The sequence below is a fragment of the Gymnodraco acuticeps genome, unplaced genomic scaffold (genome assembly GCF_902827175.1).
Source record: "Gymnodraco acuticeps unplaced genomic scaffold, fGymAcu1.1, whole genome shotgun sequence".
Taxonomy (NCBI): domain Eukaryota; kingdom Metazoa; phylum Chordata; class Actinopteri; order Perciformes; family Bathydraconidae; genus Gymnodraco; species Gymnodraco acuticeps.
Window position 1 is genome coordinate 2,492,516 of NW_022990021.1, and position 16,319 is coordinate 2,508,834.

Genomic DNA, 16,319 nt, shown 5'->3' on the forward strand with positions numbered 1-16,319 from the left:
GTGGAGTTATCCAACAGGGCTGGAAACCACACGCTATGCAACACAGAGCTATACAAACAAATCAATCTATTTTCGCCATTTCAGTTTAATATTTCCATATAACAAAAATAATATTTGTTAACCTTATATTTAAGGTAAAAAAGCTGAATTCAACTATCAATCCTGTGGTAAAGAGTCTCTCAAAGTCTAGGAGAGGATCCGGTTTTCCACACAGACACATTGCTTGAGTCATTATTTTTGATGGATGGTCAGGTCCGAGCTAATGCGATAGATTTTGCACGCAGGAGACAAACTCTTCTACCACTAGCTAAGAAGCAACTCCCAAATTGTGTAATTACATGTACTGATCAGAAAAGAGCTACAAGCCTGGAGAAACAAAGTGCTAATAATTACATTACATTCACCTCCTTCCTCTTTCAGTCACACTTGGACACAGCTGATGGGAAAAGTTAAATGAAGACAGCTTTGCAGTTGGACGCACTGGATCTTGGATCGAGATCACCTGGGTCTCTTTAAGGATGTGCAGGTGTTTTGTATCTGTGTTTCCTTGTCGAGTCAGACATCTGTTTATCCAATCCCTATTGACCACTGATTCTGCACAAAGAAAAGGCATTGTTGAAGTGGCGGAAAATAATCTTATGACGGAAATATTCACTTTTCTTTTCACACTTTGTCATTTCTGGATATGGAGTAAATCCTTTAAGCATCTGGACAACCTCTGCTATTTTTTTTTAAAAATCTATGTGATGTTGATATACTATGATCTATTTACAACACACAGTCATTTAGATACTGTGGAAATAAGACATTTCGTCAGGTATAATAACAAAAACACATGAAGCATATTAATGTACCCAACAAGGAAGAAAATAAATGTAATCTGGTGCAGAGCAAAATGTATATCATACATAATTAGGTTGTTAAAATCCTTATCATCTTTAGGATAAAATCAGGGACCTGCCTTAAAAAAAACACTATTGTTGTACTGGCTATAATATAAAAAGTCACTCTAAATAATAAACTACATTGACTTTTGAAGCTGTTGTTGGAAACTTCAAGGTGAACTTACTCTACAAGGTTTTTCAAGAGCTTAAAACTATCACATTTAAGTGGCCCTAAACTGGGCTTTTTACAGCATGGTGTCACTGTCAGGTGACACATAAGCTGCAACTTGGGCAATGTGTATCAACGTTTTCTTTAACAATCCACAAGGCAACCCTAACCCTAACCCCTGTTTCCTTAAACCTAACCCCAATGTAAAACCATCAGCATCATTATAAGACAAGAAATGGGGTTGGCATGGGTCAGAAATCACAGGACTTTGAGCAGTCACGCAATTCATGGCCCCTGTAAAACCCAAAGCTTACTTATTTGTATATGGCACAATGTATTCCGGGATGCTACGTCACTGAGTCCATGATATAGCATCCGTAGCATGTTTCAACCCAAACCATAACCATTCATACTGTAGGTCATTTTCTAATAGTGATTTTGTTGACTAAACCTTACCAAGTAGTGTTGTTTCTTAGACCTAAATTCTATGTTATATCACATGAAGCTACATCACTAAGTAGCGTGTTGCAAACCTTCTGCGCCAAAATGCGACGCAAAACGCTTCTGCCAAAGCCTCAAAATATGACGTCTAGTTATGAGTTCACATTGCTTGTTAAGTGTGCTGCATTTTCCTTGGTCAAAAATGAACTCAAATTATTTGCCAACAGACATGAGGAGTCCCAGAAGCGCTTTGGATGAAATCATTGCACGTCAACAGATCTACTACCATGACAACTTTGCAAACTATCCACTAATAAAGACCATCTGATACAATTGAAAGTTCTAGAAAAAGCTAGTCATTGGTCCTTGGGTCAGGATTGTTGGGACTTATACCGTCAGCTCCACACTTTAAGTGTGAAATAATGAAGTTAGTGCTGGAATCTGTATATGTTAACCAGTGCGGTGTCGTGTTTTATATCTCTGTATCACTGCAAACCTATCATTAACAGAACAAATACCATGCAGCTGTTCAAATGCTTTTGAAGGGACTGTAAGTGCAGATGGTGGAAGATTCAGCTTGGTTTAGGAAATCAGAGGAGAAACAGTGGAACATCTGGTCTTTACCCTGGACAAAGAACAACGAGGCAGTGGTGAAATGAAAGAGAAAGTCATGCATTTTGAATGTGCATATAGCCACAGAAAGGCATACTTGGCTGAAATCATTTGCCACTAATACCCAAATCTAAGCTGATCCACAGCAGTGCCGCAGCAGGATCACATTAACATCAACGTACTTCTGAGACACATCTGGATCGTGCTTTGATACCACAAGTTTAAATGTACATCAATGGGAGTGATCACTGAAGATGCTTGCGTGATGAAGAGGCGCAGCTGCATGTTTGGAGCGATGTTGCCTTAATGACATAAACCCTCTGACTTTTGAAAGAATAAGTAACGCACAAAAACAAATTCATTTGAAGGCCTCTAAAAGAGAGGCAAGAGAGGGGGAAGATACATTGGCAAAAGAGTCTGCAGACTTTAGCAGAGACGAAGACAAGTGCACAGGCAGGGTCAATCCAGACTTTGACGCAGTCTGCTCATAAACTAAAGCTATAGGGATTCTTTTCAGGATCTCGCAGTGCCGTGAAGCTCTGCTAAGACCCTGTCTGGAGCTCGCAGGATTATTACTGCTGCATCTGGCAGAACAGACCAATCCATTACCTCGATGCCATTAGCCTTGTGACATGTTCCTGCTCTGCAAGCCAGCACCGTGACAGGGTGATGGGCTGCATGTGAGGGAATTAGAGATGCTCATTTTCTGCTCATAGGTCAGGAAATCAAATGAAAAATCCACACGGGGGGTAAAAAAAAGCAAAGAATGTGTTTTTGAAAAACAACCAGGCAGGAGGGATTTGACTGAAATTGATTTATCAGCTCTAAACGGTTATGTGCTCCAGTTTTTGTTTTTAAAGGGGAAACATCCGACTGAGAGAGAACTCGTGAGATAAAAAAACATCTGGCTCTGTCTTGGGTTTTATTGAATACAAGGAAGTTGATATTACGGTACAGTGTGGTGGTGGGGCTATCAGTAAAGCCTTCACTACAGGAAGGTGTTACGTCACCGGACGACCGGGGAGACAATAGGGCCTGCTGGTTCCTTTACAATGTGCACACTCGGACAGGAAACAGACTCCTTAGTTCCACACAACCCCCATTACTTCTGGTCCACAGCTATTCTCACACTCACTCAGTCTCGGGATTGAGTTTTGAAGCCTGTGCAGCAACAGATTCGCTACACATGCACCAGGAACTATTAAACTCTTTCCCCCACAACACGACTAATTTCCTCAGGGGAGTTCTCCGCCTCTTAAAGACCCTTCTGTCAGTTGACAAGACACAGACGTCTCCACACTTCTGTCACTTTATAAATCCTCAGCTGAGGAGGACAGCCGATGGATATCTTGAAGCCAAATCTAAAAGTCTGATCTATCGAAAGTCAGAAATGACCATTTGTTCACGGCACAGATTTTCCACTAAACATGACAGTTCAGTCATAGCATTCAATAATTGTTTAATAGGTTGTTAGATCATGATTTTTAAGCTTGCTTTTTCTTCAGAGAATCGTGTGCATGAAATGCCTTTCTGTACAATCGATCCAATTTGGCAGTGGTGTGTGAGGAGGGTTGGAGTGTGGAGTGACAGTAGAGCTAAATGACTGAGGAGGGTAACGTTGGCTACACACAGCAAACAGTTAGAAGAACTCCACATCACATGGGAATGGAAAAGCGAGCGCTGGCCTAAACGGTTGATTTGGTCGTGACGAGGAGCAAATGTAATGATCTCATGTGGTCGAAGCAACAGAACAAGGGAAGTGCTGGAACTGCTGCGGTTATATTACACTCTTGACGAAAAATCTTTCATTTTAACTCCAGAAAGATGTTGTTTTGTCTGAAATGGTAGAAGGGACTTTTCGTTTTTGAAACCCTTTGCATGGTTATCTTTTCCACTGTCTTTCCATGTGTGTTCCATTGTGCATCACAGTTCACAGTTCTGAGCAGTCACATCATGGAACCGGGTCTAAAATTTGAGTTGGTCAAAATGAGTCACACAAAGAGAGTTGGCTATTATCTTATCAAGTTTGAGTGTGTACAATTGCCATTCCAGGCAGAGTTAAAGGGCATAAACCAAACTCCAATGATTTTGACAAAAAATGTTAGATAAGATTTGTACCACTTCCTGGCGCTGGTAAAGCCGTTTCTTTTTACAACCTAGTATGCCTTAAAACAACTTTAGTTGTTCTGGTTTAATTTATTGAACCAAGACCCCCTGTGTTTTTGTACAACTGCAGCTTAAGCCACATCTGACACTTTGCTGCTTACGTAACGTAACAAACCACATATTGAAAAGAGGAGGAGGGGAGGTCCAATTTGTCAGTTGAGCTGGTCATATTGCCACATGAAAAGCTCAAAGACCCAGGTGTCTCCCAGTAAAAACATCACTCGCAAGCCAACAACTTAAAGGAAGCATGCGTGCGTTTTGGGCCAAGTGGCATTTTCCCCAACCCCTGTCAAACATGCTGCTAGTAGGACTGAAAAATGTGACCCTGTTGAAGAAAATGGCATTCAAACAACAGGGCTGGCGCTCCCTCCCTGAGACAGAGAATGAGAAAACAGAGCCGTAATCAGAGAAGAGTTATGAGATCTCCTCACTGAACTGCCTTTACCTCCCCTCCTCCTCCAGCTCTTTCCCTAAACTGCTTTCACTTGTTTTCTTTTTTCTTTCACTGCCTTGTTCTGTGCTTTTTCGCTCAGATTTCTAGGCGGTAGAAAGGAAGGGGGAGGAGCGTGGACAGCTGATGAAGAAAATCTGGGGGGAAATAACATTAGCATACTTAGTTTCTCTGTGTAGCTCTCTTTACGAAGACACTTTCCAATGAGGTTTAAAAGTACAGCACTGATTTCTCTCTTTAAAATTGCGTTTAGGCTTCTTAAAAAAGTATTAAAACTACTTTGTCTTCAGAGGGAGAGTAAAAAGGGACAGTCTTCTTTTCCCCCAAAAACTGCTAGTACAAACTTCTTGAGGCGGTGAATTCCTCAGCATAAAATGGGATCAATCTACAACACAACTTCCTCTAGCGCTCCATAAAATAGTCAATCACCTGCCAAATATTTCCCCCTCAAAAAACAGATGCTTCTTCATCTAAACAAACGTATTTTTCCCATGTGAGAAACTCCAACACAGCTGTAGAGCAGCACAACAAATTCAGCATTAAGTTTCTCTAAAAGGTACATTTGTCAGTCTGGGATCAAAGTTTTGCCAGAATTGTTTGGTTTAAAAGATATAGTGCAGTGGTATCTACTGATGAATGGTAAAAGAAAGTTACAAAATAAATGGAGCATAGCTTAAAATCTCCTCTCTGCAGTTTATAATTCCCAACGGCAATGACACACACAAACACCTCGCTAAGGCTCTCTCATACTTGGCACGGCAAAAATCAACAGTGAAACACTATATAGCTGCTTGAGTAAACACGAGAAAATAGTCATCAGTGAGTGAGGTTACTTTGCAGATGAAGTGCGAGGGATTTGTTGCCTTTGGGAGGGCAAAAATATTTAACATGCTGGAGACAGGGGATTTGTGGAGGGGCTGTTTAGACTGCACAGCTGACCCTCAAGTGGCAACACTGTCAACTAAAACTGATCGAAGTGTGTATTGATGAAACATTATTATATAAGATGGTGTGATCCCATGAATATAGAAAACACTGGTGTGCGTGCAGAGCCTTTCATTTGCTAATTAAGGTTAAGTTACTATTTGGTTCTGGAGAGAGGATCAGCATTAAACTTGTGATTATATTTAGGGATTAATCATGGTCATGCTTTACAAAAAAACATTTACTTTTGATTGTTAATGTGAAGCATAGAGTGGTCTCCTCCTGTGAAATGTTTTTTTAGGTAAAACTTCGAAACGGTGTTGGTCTACAACAACGTTAACCCAGTTCTTGCTTTGTATCGACATTTGTTGTATCAAATTACCAAGTTGGCAGTCATGGGAGGCAACTGTCTAAACACCCATTGGATCTAGGAAATGCATTGTCACAAAGCTTGAAACAGGGCAAGTTTTGTTTCAGCTGAGAAAAAGCTGTTGTTTGGAGATAATTGGTTTTCCACAGGCAGTCACCAAGTGGCTACACACATGAATCAGAAGAGAGTCATGCAGGAAAACCCCAAGTCAAAATGTTCAAACAGACAGGTTTCAGATTGTAAGTTTCAGGTCAACAACACAGGGGCCAGGAAGCAAAGGCGAGAAACAGAGCAAGTGGAAAGGTCTGCTTAAATATGTGCAGGGCTGATGAGGAAAAGTGGGATCAGGTGAGCAGGTGAGCGGGGACTGGTAAAGAGGTAGAAAATGGCAATGGACCACATTAAAGCAAATGTATGCCAATACTAATTTAACTTTTGATTTCTACCAAAGAAAACTTGCATAACATTTAACTAGAAAAATAATTTACAAAAGACAAGGTGACCGTAGGCCTTTAATTTCTTATTTGACTTGGTTTCTAAACATCAAATGATAGACTGAACCTGAATAATCATTTAATTGTGGTCTCTAATGAACATGCCTGACATGCTGAAGTATATTTGTCTTTCTTCTTTTTTGCATAATCTTATTATTTAGTCATGGCTCTATATAATGTTCTTTCTCTTTTATGTTTTTATTTTTAATCTATGTTCTTATTAAGTATATTGTATTATTGTACAGTATGTGTACTCAGGTCTTGAACATGTAACATACCAAATAAAATAAAGATTATAATGGCCTGGATTTATTTGTTTACATGTATGCAATTATACAAATATATATCTTAGGCATTCTGATTCTTAATGAGGTAAAACAGTTCCAACTTGCTTACCTTTCTATCATATACTTGTGGAACATGTATAGTAGTTTTCTCTCCACTGTCTGATCTGGCTATAATTAGCGTGATAGTATACTATATAAACCTGGCAATAAGTACTTGTGCATAAGGCTGTAACTAATTTAAAGACAGACACTTGTAAAGAATAAAAATCTCAGTTTGATACAGCTTCATAATTTCCTAATAAAAATCACAACATGTTTACAGTGTTATCTTTTACTACAGTGTTTTCTTGGAAGGACAGTCAGCTTTTCCCCGTTGCTGTTATCACTGTTTCTGTGGTCCTTAGCAGGCATAAAGGAAGTGGACATGTTCTTTGTTCCCACCATTCCCTGTTCCTCAGCTACCTTCCTGCTGCCATTATAAACGGGTGAAGGAGCTGACCTTAAAGTATGGCTGCTTTGACGATGATTGACGCCCCTGTGAGTCTGCGTTACATCTCAAACTCTGCACAGCTGACACAGGAGGATGTAAGAGAGATACCACACACAGGCTGAACATCTCAGGGTGTTGTCAGTTTAGCTTCAGTCATGTCTGAGCCACATTCCTAAGGTACCCTGAGTTTGGCTGGGCAAAAGCAAAACCCTAGAGGCCCAGACAGGGTCCTTGTGGAACCCCTGCTGGGAGATACTCACTTTCCTCCCACAGGAAGTATTTACTGTCCACACTGTGCTTTTCAATATGTGGCTAATAAGAAACTGACCACAAGCCACAAGCCAGTCTAAATAATAAATGAAAACAGAGACAAAAATGTGTCTGACTCGGTTTGTTTTCAGGAGCAGAATAAGTGTTACTCCTTCGTGTTGATTTTGTGGGAATGCATGTTACAGGCAACTTGCCACTTTCCATCCATATGCTGATATTAGGGCTGTTTAATATTACGGTTCATTGAGTTTAAAGCGTCTTGCGATGATTATCACATTTTCAGATGTTTTATTTTTAGAAAAAATGAAACATTTCTGGTTATTCTCGGTGCAGTCTCCAGCACCTCATTCCTAGTCGCTCTGGTTTGGATCTTTGACACAGGGTTTTAAAATAATAGTATGTGTCTTTTGAAAGAGGAAAAAACAGTAATTCTTTCACAATTAAAAAGTTGAAGCCATAAAAATTAAATAATTCTTTTTCTTAATTGAATACACTGGGGTTTTGGAGACACAACGTCTTATAGTTCAGTTCAGAGTTCACTTACACTTCTTGCTTTAACATTTGCCATTATCTTGTAATTATCACTTGTAGCCAGAGTGGCTGCTGCTCAGCTAAAGTTATAAAGCAGTGCAATTATATGGTTCACTTGTCCCAATATCATTTATGTGCCTTTTACTTGAAACCAAATAATATGTTGTTTATTGTAAGAAAAAGCAGAACCAAAGACGGCTGGTCTCATTACTTGGACAATGCCTGGGAAAAGAGGATAAATACTTTATAGGGATACATCGTCAGCTTGTACCATTTAGTATTCTTTACTTGGGCTGTAACCAAATCAGATATTGACTTCAAGTCTATTAGGGACAAAATCACAATAACGATATTACCACTTCATAACTTTTTTAGATTTTTTTTTCAAATGTAATATTTCACACTCCAACTAAAAGTCAAAAATAATAATACAATTAATAAGAATATAATAAGAATAAAAAAGTATGTATTATAAACTTTAAATGTTTTCTGTGAATGAGTTGTTGTGTTAAAGGGGACCTACTGTATCATGCAAAATGCACTTTTGTACGTCTTTTATATATGAATATATGTCCCCGGTGTGTCAGGGAACTCACCAAAACACAACCGTCTCTCTTTTCCTCCATACCCAAATCTCTAAAAACGGATCTGATACAGACTGATACAGATTTGAAAATAGTGTGACGTCAGTGACGAGGAGCTCCGCCTATATGGCCAACTCTCCACCAATCAGAGGAATGAGAGGTTGTCGTGGCATGGTAACAGCATGGTAACATGACACTTGTAACTCGGCCCCCTCCTTTGCAGGGGGGCGTGGTCAGCTGCAGCGCATGCAAAGAGAGGGTGGAGGAGAGGAAAATAGAGCAAAATGAGGCATGGCTAAAATACATGATCTGTTTGGTATTTTGAAACAGAAAACGTATAAATATACCATATATAGGTATGGCCCTACAATATATTATTCAAATATAGCAGGATAGGTCTCCTTTATCTAACTAACAAACTAACTAACAAAGTGACATCTTTGCAGTATAGGATACTGTGTTAAATATGGATACCCCCAGTGTGTGGTGGGGGAACAGCCCAGACTGCTTCCTGATTGGTTTAATGGACCACAGGACGAGGTGGGCATGGACTGTGTGATCTGCCACTGTGTGTGAGTGTGTGAGCGTTGGTTGGCATTTAAGCGTGTGTACATGCATGTGTGTGCCTTTTTAAAGAGGGGGGATTTGACTGTGGCCATAGCGGTTCCAGACCATGTAATTACTCCCACTAAGCATGAAGGAAAAAAATAACAACTTTAGTCATAACACAGGAGCAAAATGATGGGAGTGAAGCCACTGGTCATGGTTTTTACTCCGTATATTTATATCTGTACAGGTTGTTCTCTAAGTAAGACAATTATCAATTTCCACAATACAGCTCCTCAATGGACAAATCCAAGTGAGTCATTACCAGATAATTTGAAAAAGTAATCTCCCTGGTCCCACCCAGAGGAAGACAGAACATCTCGCTCTGAATTTAGTGAGGTTATTCAATTGATTAACCTCACTAAAGCAAACTAATTGACAAAAAGCAGATCTGACGTCTCGTGAGGAGCTCGCCCGGTGTTTCTCTCTCTCAGAGAAACACCTTGAAATCTTCATTTGAGTGACACTTACAAGTACAGGCTGTCAGCTGCTATTTGTTTTCTTGTGGGCAGCTCTAAAACCACAAGAATACTACATTCACCGTGCCAGAGCAAATGTAAGATTGGTGATGACAATGCATGAGGGGAACAGGGTAAGTGTATATGTGAATGAGCGTGCAAAAGAGTCGTGAGTCACTGGTCAACTCAGAGAGAGAGAAACACAAGCACAAAGACAGAGAGACCTATCTGTGGTGGGGTTTGATACGGTTTTTGAGCGAAGTCAATGACTTCACAGGGTTCTGAGATTTAATTTCCACTGACTGACTCATACTCCTGTAACATTCCCTGCCCTGTGGAAGTTTAACACACTTCCAGAACCTGTAAAGCTATGTGAGGTATACCTTAAATCTTAAATGAGCTGTAGGATGCAATATCGTTTTAATGATATAAAGCAAGGAGTCTTCTATACTGTAATGCTTCACGGCACTTATCTATACATATTATTTAAAGAAAGGATCAAATGACTATGTTTGGAAGAGTTCTCTGAGGGATGAACCCACAGTGAACTAACTCCGCAGTTCAGCTCAGCGTTATGAAGAACTTTTATCGTGTTTAGATCTTTGTTTTCCCAACTTTTTTGTTGTGTTGTTAACCTTGTTTCCCGTATTTGGCTCTTTTCTCTATGAAAATGCTCTGCAAAACCCAACATATGCTACATGCTCATCAAACAAAGTTAGCTTAGCTAGCTTGTGAACATCAAGAGGCATTTAGCCGCTAAAGAGCAAAATATTTTTCCCGAGGAATTGGTGGAGACCAAAACGGAGCCAAAAAGGAAAGGAAATATTCGATTACATTCAGAAACCGAACTGCAATGTAATACTAAGCTTGCTCTGTGTCTTAGACGGGGAAATAACTTTAGCTAACGCTTTAGCTATATCAACTTTAGAAGGTTTGTCCATGTTTTTAGCTTGTTGCGCAAGTTTAAATGTAGGATATATCGGAGCAGTGAAAACATAACTGCAAATGTACATGTATATTAAAGATTTAAGCTTGTGTTAAGATTCTAAATATATGTATTTGTCAAATAATAAGAATGGAATTTGCCTTTAGGATTTAATGTTGCCATATGGTGGTCAAATTCAATGTTTTTATAAGGAATTTGAACAAAAAGCACCTGGCATTGCAGTACTTTTAGGCTCCAACTTTAAATTATTTTGCCGTGTTCTTTTAAAATAATATATAAAATACTTTAGCGTTGACTGACAGATTGTTACAAATGTTTTAGACCTGCTGACAGGAGGCTTCCAAAGGCATCTATCATCTGCAACGCATTTTCTAACCATTACAGTGAACACACAGTTTACATTTGTAACACATACACTCCTGACAGAGAGAAGCCGTTCCCTACAGTCTGTCTGCCAGGGTTTGGAAGAGTGCCTTTGCAGAAGGTGAAACTCTCTTTTCCCATTTTTACTCCCTACACCTTCTACAGCAAAAACCCTCTCACCCTCCTCTCTCTCCAGCACACGTACCTCCCTCCCTGGCAACGCTTTAAGCCTGATACGACCACAGTTTAGATAAGCATTCTTCCACAATGAGAAGCCAGAAGTGTTTTCTTTTTTCTTCTCCTCAAACAAAGCCCAAAGAAATGCCTTTGGTTTCTGATGGGAGCTGTGTTTTCAGTTTAGGGTTATCCCAGGAACACGCAGGTTTCTCTCCAAAAATAGGCAGTACAGAGAGTGGATGAGGAGGAAAAAGAGGGGTGGGAGGAGGAGAAGAATACGAAGGGAGGGGAGTTTGGTTAATGAGCACCAGATGCCTTACCTTCGGTGGTAGCCACATTCTTTGGAGCTTTGGTTGGTGTGTGATCTGTGCTCGAACTTATGTCAGAAGAGATGCTTGAGCTCCCTTTACCTGCAGGGGAGAAGGGAAGAAAAACAAAACTGCTGGGACAGAGTATAACCACTTTAACATGACACAGTAAAGTTATGATATACTGGTTTTTACCATTGTTAGAAAAAGTATATTCACTCAAATACTACTCGTAAGTATCTCACAATGCATTTCTAAAGACTAAACTAGTGGTAGAGAAACAAAATAGGTCAAATTTTCCAAAAAAATAACAAAACAGGAATAACTAGTGACATAACTTGATCTAAACAATCTAATAATGAATTATATATAGTAATAGGTCACATGTTACACTTGTTACAGAGTATGTACTGGCACTTTTACTTTAGTAAAGGATCTAAATACTTATTCCACAACAGTTTTTTACGGTACAGCCTTTGAAATTTGTTGAGAAAAAAAGATTTCTAAGCTTAATTTCTTTAGGAAATGTGGTAAGAATGAATGAGGTGTAAGGAAAATATGAAGCCCATCCCTCTCTGCTTTCATGACTTTTACGATTCTCCATTTTGGAAGAATGGTTAAGCTTGGCACATGCACAAGTGTCCATTTTTTGCTATATCTGAAGAAGAAAAAAGTTTCCTCAAATCCCTCTCAGCCTTCACTTACACGAATGAGAAAATATTTAAGCAAGTACAATAATGAATTATTACAATAGCTTTTATCATCAGCTGTGTACTTCTTAGCTCCTGTACAACCGCCAAACAAAAGTGCTTGTTATTCGGTTTACACACTTTTACAACTCTCACTTTATGAGCTTTTCTTGTGTTTGTTGGATTTTAGATTTTTCTACACAGTCACACACGAGTGCAACATTTCAAAGAGATATTCTTTGAACATGTGCATCTGCTGCCAGAGTACAACAAGCTTGACTGCCATGGTGACTGCAGGCTGCCTGCGGAGTAGTTGTTTATGGCATTTCATTCCACTGTCAGATCATAAATGCAGCTTTGTGGCTTTCCTGAGACTAAGTATGAGCATTTCACCCAGCACGAAGAGGTATTCCCAAACAGTCACACCCACATGCACATCAAGTGCAGACTAGACAGTTCCCAAAATAAGAAAAAAATGCAACCTGTGACGCCATGTTCAGCCACACAAGAGACACACGATCCCACCGATACGTATAAAATCCTTTTTAACCAGTGCAGCTCATATGGTGTGACATTTTGCGGTGACATCACTGAGCCTGCACATCTGCTATGGCTTCTTCAGTCCCCAGAAATTACTCAGAAATTCACGCTTGCAGGTGTCCACTTTTTTAATATGTTAGCAGCCTAGAAAGTTATTTTATATATTCATCTTTTGCTTGTTACAGTGTTATTTTCCTCCGCATGAGGAACTCCACATTGAACAATTGTTTTCTGATTTTCATGGAAAAAAAGACTTTCAGAAAAGCTCCTGCTTCCTGTCTGATGTTTATATAATTTGTCAGTGGGTGGTTGGTGCATAGTTGTGCCTAGTGTGTAATTAATTAAGAAATCACACTGAAAAATAGATGTGGACTGATTAACTGCAAAATTCTGCAGTTGTTAAGAAGATGCTGGTCCCTTTAACCTAACCCTAACCTAAAAAAAAACCTAAAGCTGCAATTACTAGTTGATTGATTGCTTGGATATCCAATTGTCAACGATTTCATAATCTAATAATTGCCTGTGTCACTTTTCCAAAAATGATATGAGATGGTGTCCTGAGTATTCCATACTTTTAAATGGAATATCTTTGAGTTTGGCCTGTTGGTTGGACAAAACAAGACATTTGAAGATGTCCCCTTGGGTTCTGATGGACTTTTTACTATTTTCTGATATGTCATAGACAAATTGATTCATCAGCTGTATAATCAGTAATGAAAATAATAGTAAGTTGTAGCCTGAAACTATACAACTTTGGTCTTTGTGTGGCTGTTTACAATGCAGACACATTTATTTTTTCTCTTCTGACAAAATAGTGTAAGAAGCTACTAGTAACCACTGGCCTCTCTAACTCAAGAAGGACTGGAATCTTACGTCTATAACTTAAAGTTGTAATGGATATTTGTTGATAGGACACTTCAGATACATGGCTCAGGATTTAGATACTTAACAGGCATGCGTTAGTGTCATAACATTTATATGAACCGCAATGGAACCTCTGCATAAAATCTGATGTCTTTAATTGTTCATATTCAAACTGTCATATTTTCCTTGCTACATTGTCTTGACTTTTCTTTTGATGGGCCTACCTCAAAATGTTTTTGAAAGATGAAGGTTTTAGTGAGAGGATATCTCAACAGTGAGAAAGCCAATGTTTGTAGCCGACCTCACTTAGTTTGATTTATAATGCCCGTGTTTTATAATGCACATCACATTTGTCCAACCTGCTAAACTAATGAGAGTAAAACAAGTTGATATGTTGCAGATTCAGCTCAAGGAAGACTGAAATCTGCGACAGAATCTCTTCATGTACCTGAACAGGCCGGATTCCTGGGTGGAGCTGGTCCACTTGTTATGTTTTAACATCATGACTTTCAATCTTTTCTCCGCAGTTATTGACTTAGGAAGAGAGCTCACTGGAATGTTATTTATACAAACATCTCTGCTCTGGAGACAGAAACGATATGTTTGGTGGATTCCAGCCACAGTTTTCCTGAATAAGTAATGTTGGAGATTAGCTGAAAAAGACAGTTGGGGTGGGAGGAGGAGGCGGATAATATAAAGGCTAATACCCTGGTATAAACTGAATAAACCAACCATGCCCATAGCAATAAAGCTGAGGCTCAATGTCCTGCTGAGATTTCAGCAATATGGTGGTATGAGATTCGGTTGGCAGATATGGATTTTCGCTATTATGATATCAGGAAAACGTGATTTTCCAGGGATTTAAGCTGCATTCCAGTTGAGTGAAATGATATTCTAAATATATCCATTAGCTGAGTGAGAAAGATAGTGAATGTCTGTGCTTGCCTGACCATCAGCTCTATACTACTAATGACTTTGTGTTGTCTTATACAACTGTAATACTGGCTTATTATTGATAATAATGAGCCCAAATGTTGTAGCATTTCTAGTCATATTCTGTCTGGTTCTTTTCCTTTATGAATAAGAGAGGAATTCTGTGCGACATTATTTGTATGTTTTATGTACGAAACTTCTTAACAAGAGCTAGTTAATGTCAAAATACATATTTACTTAACATTTTAGCTACTATAAACTGTAGAAATGCTTTTACGGTAAGAAAGAGGGGCTGTTTCCATAAGCTTTACCACATATTTTAATGACATAGGTAATTTATGTTTTGTCAGGGTGTCTATATATTTTAGTTTACATAAATTCATTGACATACTTGCACAAAATGGCTGCCAAATAAAACCCCATTAGTTTAAAGGATTGCAGACAAAAATCTTAGGAATTGGTTCTTATCAAGATAAGAGTGACTGAGTGCCCACATGCCCAAACACTCGTGCACTTTGACCCACCTCCTCTGAATCTGCAGAATCTAAAAAAAAATACATACATTTGGCTACTTGGTGTTATCCTATGAACTGCCCTGCCAAGTCAGCAGTTTTTGACTGATGATACCGTATGAGATGATATTTGAACAATTAAACATTGTTGTGCAAAATGCTTCTAACTTAACGTTTTGCATGTCCAAAAATACCAAAGTTATAGGAGGGTAACCACCCCCACACTTTCATTATAGCTTATAAATTTAACTTTAACTTACATTAAGTTGGTTAAATGCATTTCACTCAAGCCATAGACAATAACACAATAAGATAAGACAACAAATCTGGCTAAAAAATTTTAGGGATGTGGCTAAACGTTAGATATATTTGCATTTCAAATGCTTTAGGCTACTGTTATCGTTTAAAAGATGCAAACCAGAAACCACTCTGTATCTTTGAAGAATATAACCATTACTAAAGAGTCCAAATCAATTAACCATAATTTAGTTAAATTATTTTTGACCATCATTCAAACGTGTGGAAATGATGGTCAAGGGTTGCTTTAAGCTCGATATCAATGCATATCGTAACAATTTGAAGATTGTTGAATGGAATAAGGCATAAATTGATCTCCACACAAAGAGGAAGCTCTTACTCAGAGAAAACTGGAGTTATAGAGAAAAACACGTTCATTTTAGGCAAGCTCTCTGATGTCCAGGGGCAAACTGAACGAAGCTACAGAGCCAAGAAACCGCACATTTTCTGTTTTAGTTTATGAGAGACTCTATGGCATGGCACACGGCGGTAACATGATAGTGTATCGTTTGATTTAAAAATACTTTGTTTCAAGTGGAATTCAAATAAAAGTTGTTAAAAAGTCATAACTCCAGCACTTACCCTCGCTTCCATACTGTTTTCCATTGTTCGCACCCATTTTAAAGAATACATAATCTATGCGCAAAACTCGGTGTATCAAAAGCAGTTAAATTCCAGAGAAACGGGTAGTCTTTCCACAGAGATATGCTAGACAGTCAGAGTTTTGTGTAGGGCCGCTAGCTCTGACTCCAAATAGTTAATCCAGATGTTGAGCAGAGGACGCCTCAGCATTACGCAAAACTACAGTCCAGAATCCAGCTTCCAGCGGTGCAGACTTTCTATATCTGAACTTCCACCGACAAAGAGCGGTGAGCAGAAAAAAAAATCCCGATTCGAGGAGTTCGGAGAAAACTTTTGTGAAGTGGCCTAAATGGTAAGCAGCTGTTTATCAG

The 16,319-nt window shown here is 39.0% G+C and overlaps 1 protein-coding gene across 1 annotated transcript in view; it reads right to left on the bottom strand.

Annotated features, from left to right (window-relative positions):
• Positions 1-16,319, bottom strand: part of LOC117544755 (F-box/LRR-repeat protein 7-like) — a 26,537-nt gene extending 10,218 nt beyond the window's left edge. Inside the window, exons 1-2 of the mRNA XM_034214140.1 lie at positions 15,949-16,319; positions 11,544-11,633 (exon numbers count right to left, since the gene is read on the bottom strand). Coding sequence (XP_034070031.1) covers positions 11,544-11,633; positions 15,949-15,985 — 127 coding nt within the window. The 5' untranslated portion in view covers positions 15,986-16,319. The remainder of the gene's footprint in view (positions 1-11,543; positions 11,634-15,948) is intronic.